General features: G+C 47.1%; 1 protein-coding gene across 2 annotated transcripts in view; it reads right to left on the reverse strand.

The window, feature by feature from the left end:
- FAXDC2 (fatty acid hydroxylase domain containing 2) overlaps positions 1 to 11,219 on the reverse strand; it is a 74,169-nt gene extending 62,950 nt beyond the window's left edge. Inside the window, exon 1 of one of the 2 annotated variants that reach the window (XM_077266409.1) lies at positions 11,112 to 11,219. In XM_077266409.1, the coding sequence (XP_077122524.1) occupies positions 11,112 to 11,204 (93 nt within the window). In that variant the 5' untranslated portion in view covers positions 11,205 to 11,219. Of the gene's footprint in view, positions 1 to 10,140; positions 10,186 to 11,111 lie in introns of those variants that run through there. The other variant, XM_077266410.1, reaches the window with a different exon arrangement.
- Between the last annotated feature and the right edge of the window lie 52 nt (positions 11,220 to 11,271).

Below are 11,271 nucleotides of genomic sequence, written 5' to 3' on the forward strand. Positions count from 1 at the left end.
CAAGCTGATCCACACTAGTAATCGTCTGCAGCAAGCTCAAGCCACTCAGAGATAAAGGGGAGGAAGAAAGAAAAAAAAAAAAAAAACTCAGAATTTCCTTTCTTATAATCCCACTTCTGCAATGCATTAAGTATTACTTTTGGCCTGGCATACTGTTATGACCCCAATGGCAGAGGGTCTCAGAGGTTATTACCAAGTCTGCACACACAAAAAAACAGCTCATAGGGCAGTGGTAACTAGGCTAACCGTATATCTGATCCTAGCACAACAAATAGCAGTAGCCGGGGAACGTACCTACGTTGGTTCTAGACGTCTCGCGCCAGCCGGAGAACTAACTAACCCTAGAAGGGAAACAATAGACCTTTCTTGCCTCCAGAGAAAAGACCCCAAAAGTTGGATACAAGCCCCCAACAAATAATAACGGTGAGGTAAGAAGAAAAGACAAACGTAAGAATGAACTAGGTTTTAGCAAAGAGAGGCCCACTGACTAATAGCAGAATATAGGAAGATGACTTATACGGTCAGCAAAAACACTATCAAAATTTCCACGCTGAATATTCAAGAACCCCCGAACCGTCTAACGGCATGGGGGGGGGGGGAATATCAGCCCCCTAGAGCTTCCAGCAATATCAGGAATCACATTTAGTACAAGCTGGACAAAAATAAGAGCAATGCAAATAACCAAAAAATAAGGAAGCAGGACTTAGCTTATTTTGCAAAGAACCAGGACCAGCAGACAGGAGCAAACAGAAAGGAACTGATTACAATGATGCCAGGCACCAGACTGAGAATCCAGGGAGTTTAAATAGCAACACCCCTGGACTAACGAACCAGGTGGGTACCAAGCTGGGGAAAGAAAATCAAAGTGTCATGTCGCTGGTGACCACAAGAGGGAGCCAAAAAGTTTAATTCACAACACTAATGGGAGTCAGGCTACCTCTGGTGAGCACATGGAGGGCTGTGCGGCCCTCCAAAGAAATGCCACCCGACACCATTACTGACCCACTGCCAAACCGGTCATGCTGAAGGATGTTGCAGGCAGCAGATCGCTCTCCACGGCGTCTCCAGACTCTGTCACATCTGTCACATGTGCTCAGTGTGAACCTGCTTTCATCTGTGAAGAGCACATGGCGCGAGTGGCGAATTTGCCAATCCTGGTGTTCTGTGGCAAATGCTAAACGCCCTGCACGGTGTTCGGCTGTGAGCACAACCCCCATCTGTGGACGTCGGGCACTTAGACCATCCTCATGGAGTCGGTTTCTAACCGTTTGTGCAGACACATGCATATTTGTGGCTTGCTGGAGGTCATTTTGCAGGGCTCTGGCATTGCGCCTCCTGTTCCTCCTTGCACAAAGGCTGAGGTAGTGGTCCAGCTGCTGGGTTGTTTCCCTCCTGCGGCTCCCTCCACGTCTCCTGGTGTACTGGCCTGTCTCCTGGTAGCGCCTCCAGCCTCTGGACACTACGCTGACAGACACAGCAAACCTTCCTGCCACAGCTTGCATTGATGTGCCATCCTGGATGAGCTGCACTACCTGAGCCACTTGTGTAGGATGTAGAGTTCGCCTCATGCTACCACTAGTGTGAAAGCACAACCAACATTCAAAAGTGACCAAAACATCAGCCAGAAAGCATTGGTACTGCGATGTGGTCTGTGGTCCCTGCCTGCAGAATCACTCTTTTATTGAGTGTGTCTTGATAATTGCCAATAATTTCCATCTGTTGTCTATTCCATTTGCACAACAGCATGTGAAATTGATTGTCAATCAGTGTTGCTTCCTAAATGGACAGTCTGATTTCACAGAAGTTTGATTTACTTGGAGTTATATTCTGTTGTTTATGTGTTCCCTTTATTTTTTGAGCAGTGTATATTACCATACATTAAATAAATCCAAGTGGGTTGTTAATTAGAAAATCATATACAGACACCTTAGCAGATATGCCACCCAATATAGCATATCTCAGGGATAGAAAATCACCATAAGGACACCCTTGAACTCCAACGCACGTTTCACCAGGTGGCTTTCTCAAGGAGTAAGGCCTCTTTCACACTTCAGTCGTTTGGCGTCAGTCACTTCCGACAAAGTGACGGATCGACGGATCCGTCACAATTGTTGAAAAAACGGATGTAACGGATCCGTTTTTTTGACGGATCCGTTACTCGGGGGTTGTATATACTTTTTGGAGCATGCGCAATTGAAAAAACTTGAAAAAACGGATTGGGGCGACGGATCCGCCAAAAAACGGATCGCGACGGATCCGTCGCCCATAGGTGGCCATTCTATGAAATGACGGACGCGACGGATCCGTCGCGATCCGCCATTTCAGCGGAGACAAAAAACGTCTAGATGAACGTCAATGTCTAGATGACGTCCGCTAAATTTTGACGGATCCGTCGCATGACGGATGGAACGGACGACCATCCGTCACAATCCGTCGCTAATGCAAGTCTATGGGGGAAAAAACGGATCCGTCAAAAAAAAAAACGGATCCGTTTTTTGAGGAAAATGACGGTTTTAGACTGACGTCAAACAACTGAAGTGTGAAAGAGGCCTAAGAGTATCATTATAACGTGTGTAAATAAACACAAAGAAAAATAAATGCAATAATAAAAACATTTATTACATTTTGTCCTGAAGTGATAGAAGTGAGATTATGCACAGATTGTACTCTACTATCAGGTGCCATAGTGCAAAAACTGAAATCTATCTCAGGGTAGGGTCAGAGGTAAGAAAAAAAAAATTAAAATTCGAACAGCAATGAACGTCCTTGAGGAAAGTCCAATGGAAAGAGATAGAAAGTGTTTTCTGAAGTAAAATTCGGTCATTGTGAAACGCGGTTACTGAATTTTTCACATGTACTGTACAACACAGATAATAAGTGCAGGATCAGCTATCTGGTGGAGATAAGTCCCTGCTAGCAATCGATTCAGTTACACAATAAGATAATGAACAAAACATCGTTCAGCTCCCATTATTAATTCATGTCCTCATCAGTGCACGGCACAGAGAAATGAGGAGGCGATGGACTAATGGGAGGCAAAAATGTGGAGGCAAAAAATGTCAGATAAAGGCTGCCGTCACACTAGCAGTATTTGGTCAGTATTTTACATCAGTATTTGTAAGCCAAAACCAGGAGTGGAACAATTAGAGGAAAAGTCTAATAGAAACATATGCACCACTTCTGTATTATCACCCACTCCTGGTTTTGGCTTACAAATACTGATGTAAAATACTGACCAAATACTGCTAGTGTGACGGCAGCCAAAAATGTAAGTTAAAACGTGAGGTAAAAATGAGAGGTAAAATGTAAGGTAAGAATGCAAGGCAAAAATATGGAGGCAAAAAATGTGAGGCAAAAATGAGGTAACAATGTGCATCCAAAAATGACAGGTAAAAAATGTGAGGCAAAAAATGAGGTAACAATATGTAAACAAAAAATATGAGGTAAAAATGAGAGGCAAAAATATGGAGGCATAAATGTGAGGTAAAATTTGTGAGATATAAATGAAAGGCAAAAATATGGAGGCATAAATGTGAGGTAAAATTTGTGAGATACAAATGTGAGGCAAAAAAGAAGGTAAAAATGAGAGGCAAAAAATATGGAGGCAAAAAATGTGAGATAAAAATGTAAGGTGAAAAAGTAAAGCAAAAATGTGAGGTAAAAATGTGAGATAAAAACATAAAACAAAAATATGGAGGCAGAAAATGTGAGGTAAAATGTGAGGCAAAAAAATGAGGTAATAACGTGGAGCCAAAAATGAATGGTAAAAAATTTGCAAAAATTTGAGGAAAAGAATGAGGTAACAATGTGAAGGCAAATAATATGAGGTAAAAATGTGGAGGCAAAGATTATGGTATAAAACTAAAAGGCAAAAAAATGTAAGGTAAAAATGAGAGGCAAAAATGTGGAGACATAAAATGTGAGGTAAATATCTGAGGCAAAAATGTGATGGAAAAATTTGAAACAAAATTGTAGAGCAAAAAAATGTCAGGCAAAATTATGAAGGCCCCCATATACATTAGACTAATGATGGCCAAACCTGCCGATATCGATGTACAGTAAAAATGACCTGTGAACATGATTCTCCAGGTCAGTACAATTATAGAAATACCAAACATGTATAAGTATTTTACTATATTATTGGCAGGGCCGTATTTAGAGTTTCTGCTGCCCTAGGCACTTTTAGTGCTGCCTCCCCCTTTGGTGAGTATGACACTATCGGCAGTGACTTTGGCAAGAATCGCTGATGTGAAAGTCGCCTTTTGCAGCAGATCTGGCAGTTTTTCTGCATCTGCCGCGTAACGGATCACTTATGGCAACACTGCGTTCGGCCTCATTCATTCCCTATGGGATTTGCGGCACTTGCCATAATCTGGCAAATGCGGTACCATACCTCCCAACTATTGAAGAAGGGAAGGAGGTATAAAGTTTGCGGCGCGCATAGTGCGCCGTGGCAAATTTTAGGCCACGCCTCTGACCACACCCATTTCACAACTAGTCACACCCATATCCACGTCCCAACCACAGCCATTTAGCACTGCTGATCACACTGTTTCATATACAATAATTATAACCAAAAAAATATGGCCACACAGTGCTCCATACTGTATAATGGCCACACATGATGCTCCATACTGTATAACGGCCACCACACATGATGCTCCATACTGTATAATGGCCACACACAGTTCTCCATACTGTATAATGGCCACACATGATGCTCAATACTGTATAATGGCCACACATGATGCTCCATAATGTATAATGGACACACAGTGCTCCATACTGTATAATGGCCACACACAGTTCTCCATACTGTATAATGGCCACACATGATGCTCAATACTGTATAATGGCCACACATGATGCTCCATAATGTATAATGGACACACATGATGCTCCATAATGTATAATGGCCACACAGTGCTCCATACTGTATAATGGCCACACACAGTTCTCCATACTGTATAATGATCCCACATGATGCTCCATAATGTATAACGGCCACACATATCCCCCCTCCTGTATGCATGGCTCATATTCCTCCTCCTGAATGCATGGCTCATATTTCCCCCTGTATGCATGGCTCATATTCCCCCCCCCCATATGCATGGCTCATATTCCCCCCCCCGTATGCATGGCTCATATTACCCCCCTGTATGCATGGCTCATATTCCCCCCCCATATGAATGGCTCATATTCCCCCCCCGTATGCATGGCTCATATTACCCCCCTGTATGCATGGCTCATATCCCCCCCCGTATGCATGGCTCATATTCCCCCCCCTGTATGCATGGCTCATATTTCCCCCCTGTATGCATGGCTCATATTTCCCCCCTGTATGTTTGGCTCATATTCCCCCCCCCCCCCCGAATGCATGGCTCATATTTCCCTTCCTGTATGCTTGGCTCATATTCCACCCCCTGTATGCATGGCTCATATCCCCCCCGTATGCATGGCTTATCTCTCCACCCCCCCGCTCCTGCTCCCATCTTGCATGGCGCGCCGGCTTATGTCCTCCTTCATCCCCCCGTCCCTCATACTCACCTGTCCCACACCGCGCGGCCGGGCCGACATCCCTCTGGCTCTGTCCCGACTCCGGCGCAGCACCTTCTTCCTGCGTGAGCGGTCAAGTGATACCGCTCATTAAGATCATGAATATTCGCATATTCATGACCTTAATGAGCGGTACCACGTGACCGCTCATTCAGGACGAGCTGCAGACGCCGAGACCAAGCATCGCTGGAGCAGGGTGAGTATCGTCTTCAAGGAGCGTGGGTGGGCGTCGGGGGGGGCGTGGGGTGCGCGGGGGGCGGTCGGTCGGGAGGTGACCCAGGACTTATTAAAAATAAATAAATAAACAAAACAACAAACCTTGCTCAGGTGCCACCCCCTGCATTGTCCCCGCCCTAGGCACGTGCCCTCAAGTGCCTAGTGGCAAATACGGCCCTGATTATTGGCTTTATTTCATTTGTTAGTCCCTTTAGGGGACTTGAACCTGTGATCGTCTGATATCTTCTACCATATAAACCAATACCACAGTATTGCTGTAGATAGTAAAGATGTCAGTCTCTTATGACGCCCAGCCACAGTCTGGACATCATAGAAGAGATCACATGACAGGCTTGGAAGACTTCAGCCTCCCCCTTTCTTAGATATCGATCGACTCCCTGCCATCACGATGCGGGGTAGCTAATGGGCTCCGAAACTACCATCCACGCAATTGAATGCTGTTTTCAGTGATTGATAGCGGCATTTAAGAGGTTAACATCAGCGATCAGCTGGCACAATGATTGCCGCTGTTAGAGTCAGACGTCAACTATATAATATAAGAGAGAAGTGGTATAGTCAGTGAGTCTGTTTCTCTGCGTTAGCTGTGAGTGTTGTGTGCAGAGTCTCCGATGTGTCCTATGTGTGGTAGCTTCAGCCTGTCTCCCTGCCTCTTGCTTGTAAGAGCTGACAAGGAGACACCTACCAACAGCAGAAGGCAGGGAAAGACAGGTCCTAAGCATTACTTGTGCAATGTGAGGCTGGGAAATGCAATTCCATAAATACATTCATAATCCATAAATCAAAAAGAAAACAAAAACCTGTCATATACTTGTTATATCTGTTGAATGGGATCTATGGATTAGATTAACATACGCATTGGGAGTTTTCCCAGCGTATAGATAGGACAACCATTAACACAGTGTGAATAGAGCCGAAAGGTACATTATTAATTGTAAAGGAGAGTTTTTCTTGTGATCATTTTTTATATTTTTCTACATTATTTGTGTGTATATTGTGAGATAATGCTCAATAAGAAGATGCATGGACCAGTAAACAAGTTATTAAAGGGAAAGTAATGAAATGTTGGGCTCATCGTGTCCCACATGATATACTTAGAAAATTCTCATCAGGTGCTGAGTGTCCTTGGACGGTACAGAAATATACTGGTAAATAAGCAGGCGGGAACATGATGGAGTCACATACCCTGTGCTCATCAGACCCATGTATTAATTTGGCAGGTCACTGATAATTGCATGATAAGACTGTTTTCATATCTGAGCAAACATTTGATTATTAGGAAAAAATCACCTGACTCGTATGGTCTGTTGGGGTGCGGCCATGAGCTGCGACTGGTCAGTCGTCAGAAGCTCTGCTCTCAAAATCCTGCGCCCATTGGCTCGCTGCAGGTGGCCTGAGTCTATGCTTTGTGGCCAGCCACAGTGAACGCGGGCACTCAGAATAAATCTCCCAAGTGTCTGTCACTGTCTGCAGCGCCAATGTCACATCAACAGCGCTGCAGCCAATCAGTGCGCTCAGCGCAATCACATTCTGCCTCAGTTGACGGCAGACATCAATCAAACCAGGAGGTGTGGAGAGGCCAGAAGGAGCTTTCTCTTGTCCCCTCAGCTCTACTTTTAAAGGGGTTTCCTAGTTTAGGAAAAACCCTGTCCTCTGGCTGCAGTTTTTTAAAACAAACAAACTGTATTTTACCCACCTTCCCCGGGTCCAACGCTGAGTCTCCGCTGCTGCTCCTGATGTTTGCAATTGTCTGCAGCGCTGACATCACAACAGCAGCACTGCAGCCAAACAGTGAGTGAGGTCAGCAGCTCTGGCATAAGTCACTCATTGCTGCTGAGCTCACTGATTGGCTGCAGTGTCAATGTGACGCCAGTGCTGCAGAAAACAACAGACACCAGTAGCAGAGGAGGAGATTTAGTGATGGACCTGGGAAGGGTGAGTAAAGCTAGTTTTTTCAAAAATTACTTCCTATACTTTTTTTTGTTTTTTTTTATACCAAAAACTATATACATCACCTCATTCCCACCAGTCTGTAGAGTGGAGTAACGTTTTCTTTGATTTTATCTGAACCATGTGATAGAAAAAAATAAGCATAAAAGACAATTGCGAAATTGCCTAATAAAAGTTAATTAAAGTTGATCAATAAGTTACACGCACATCAAAATGATGTAATTAGAATATTTAAAGGGAACCTGTCAGCAGGATTGTGCACAGTAACCTACAGACAGTGTCTGGTTGGTGCCGTTATACTGATTACAATGATACCTGAGTTGATGAAATCCGTCTTGTGGTTCTTGTTGTAATCTTTATTTTCAGTTAATGAGATTCCCGTGGGCTGGGCTGTGGGGGTCTGTGAGGGTCTGTGGGTGGGGCTTGGTGTGGTGCTCTGCATACATATTCATCCTCATGGCTTATGATGGGTCACTGATCACTCACTGAGCTGCCTTCTATTTTACATACTGAATATAAGATGGTTTGAAAAAAAAAAAAATCTCATTCATCAGGCAGGTGCAGGCGGCTCTTTCTGCGCTGTACCATGATACGGGGGACAATAGGCATATTTTTGCTTTAGAAACGAAAGTAGAAGAAAATGTATTTGGCCGCCGCCATTTTGGTAGTGAAAAAAAAATTAGGCTTTATCAAGATGGCGCCGCCGGATGAATGTGATTTACAAAAAAAACCCCCAACACATTATATTCATTATGTAAAATAAGGGGCAGGTCAGTGAGGGATCAGTGACCTATCATAAGCCATACAGATGAATATGTAAGCAGCGCACCATATAAAGCCTCGCCCACAGTCCCACCCCAGAGCATCACATAAAGCCCTGCCCACAGTCCTGCCCTCAGTCCCACCCCAGAGCACCACATAAAGCCCTGCCCACAGTCCTGCCCTCAGCCCCACCCCAGAGCACCACATAAAGCCCTGCCCACAGTCCTGCCCTCAGCCCCACCCCAGAGCACCACATAAAGCCCTGCCCACAGTCCTGCCCTCAGCCCCACGCCAGAGCACCACATAAAGCCCTGCCCACAGTCCTGCCCTCAGCCCCACCCCAGAGCATCACATAAAGCCCCGTTCACAGTCATGCCCTCAGCCCGACCCCAGAGCATCACGTAAAGCCCCGTTCACAGTCCTGCCCTCAGCCCCACCCCAGAGCACCACATAAAGCCCGGCCCACAGTCCTGCCCTCAGCCCCACATAAAGCCACGCCCACAGTCATGACCTCAGCCCCACCCCAGAGCAACATATAAAGCCCCGCCCCCAGCCCACCCCAGAGCACCACAAAGCCCTGCCCACAGCCCCACCCCAGAGCACCACATAAAGCCCCGCTCACAGTCCTGCCCTCAGCCCCATCCCAGAGCACCACATAAAGCCCCACCCACAGTCCTGCCCTCAGCCCCACCCCAGAGCACCACACAAAGCCCTGCCCACAGTCCTGCACTCAGCCCTACCCCAGAGCACCACATAAAGCCCCGCCCACAGTCCTGCACTCAGCCCCACCCCAGAGCAACACATAAAGCCCCGCCCTCAGCCCCACCCCAGAGCACACATAATGCCCCTCCCATAGTCCTGCCCTCAGCCCCACCCCAGAACACCACAGAAAGCCCCGCCCACAGTCCTCCCCTTAGCCCCACCCCAGAGCACCACATAAAGCCCTGCCCACAGTCCTCCCCTTAGCCCCACCCCAGAGCACCACATAAAGCCCTGCCCACAGTCCTGCCCTCAGCTCCACCCCAGAGCACCACAGAAAGCCCCGCCCACAGTCCTCCCCTTAGCCCCACCCCAGAGCACCACATAAAGCCCCGTTCACAGTCATGCCCTCAGCCCGACCTCAGAGCACCACATAAAGCCCCGTTCACAGTCCTCCCCTTAGCCCGACCCCAGAGCACCACATAAAGAAACGCCCACAGTCCTGCCCTCAGCCCCACATAAAGCCACGCCCACAGTCATGCCCTCAGCTCCACCCCAGAGCACCACATAAAGCCCCGCCCACAGTCCTGCCCTCAGCCCCACATAAAGCCCCGCCCACAGTCCTGCCCTCAGCCCCACCCCAGAGCAACACATTAATCCCCACCCACAGGTCGCCCTGGAGCACAAGCATATAATTAACTGAAAACTACAAATAAAGGTTTGAACAACAACCACAAGACAGATTCCATCACCCAGTATCATGTTAATCAGTATAACTGTGCCGACCTGACATTGTCTGTAGGTTGCTGGGCACAATCTTGCTGACAGGTTCCCTTTAACAGTCCTCATACAGCAATAAGTGACTGAAGAATTTGCTTAGACATATAAATGGTTGTCCACTTCTTGGAGTGGTGTAAATAATAAAAAATCTATACTCACCCCCCCAGGCTGGCGCCGAACCCCCGGCATCAGTACTGTCACCCTTTATTGGCATTAGCATCCAGCTGGGACCACTGCAGCCAGTCAGCACCCAACTCTCCACTGATTGGCTGCAGAGGCCACCTGACAACTCCCGCTCTAGAGACTAGTGGGAGGGGGGTGTTAAGGTACCGTCACACTAGGCGATATCGCCAGCAATCCGTGACGTTGCAGCGACCTGGATGGCGATATCGCTGTATTTGACACGCAGCAGCGATCTGGATCCCGCTGTGAAATTGCTGGTCGCTGCTAGAAGGTCTGCACATTATTTGGTCGCTAGGTCGCCGTGTATCGCCGTGTTTGACAGCAAAAGCGACGATACCAGCGATATTTTACACTGGTAACCAGGGTAAACATCGGGTTACTAAGCGCAGGGCCGCGCTTAGTAACCCGATGTTTACCCTGGTTACCAGCGTAAAAGTTAAAAAAACAAACAGTACATGCTCACCTGCGCGTCCCCCAGCCTCTGCTTCCTGACACTAAAGCGCCGGCCCTAAACTGAAAGTGAAAGCAACAGCGGTGACGTCACCGCTGTGCTGTTAGGGCCGGAGCTCAGTCAGCGTCAGGAAGCAGAGGCTGGGGGACGCGCAGGTGAGCATGTACTGTTTGTTTTTTTAACTTTTACGCTGGTAACCAGGGTAAACATCGGGTTACTAAGCGCGGCCCTGCGCTTAGCAACCCGATGTTTACCCTGGTTACCCAGGGACCTCGGCATCGCTGGTCGCTGGAGAGCGGTCTGTGTGACAGCTCTCCAGCGACCACACAGCGACGCTGCAGCGATCGGCATTGCTGTCGCTATCGCTGCAGCGTCGCTTAGTGTGACGGTACCCTTACTGTAATGAATGCGGATGCGAGTATAGGAATTTTCTTTCAGTTCCTCCACCACCGTAGACCATTAAAGAAGTGTACAATCCCTTTAAGGTGTAAATCACCTGCGGTATTTTGGCACGATATTGTACTGTATTTGGGTAGACTGTGGGAGCATTATATTTTTGAACACCAGATGGCGCTATACTTTCGGGCATGTCATGTTATTCTCACAGTTACAATGATAATGCATGTTGCCCGGCAGCGCTCACAATTCTATACGCA

Source organism: Ranitomeya variabilis, chromosome 5, assembly GCF_051348905.1.
Source record: "Ranitomeya variabilis isolate aRanVar5 chromosome 5, aRanVar5.hap1, whole genome shotgun sequence".
Classification (NCBI taxonomy): Eukaryota; Metazoa; Chordata; class Amphibia; order Anura; family Dendrobatidae; genus Ranitomeya; species Ranitomeya variabilis.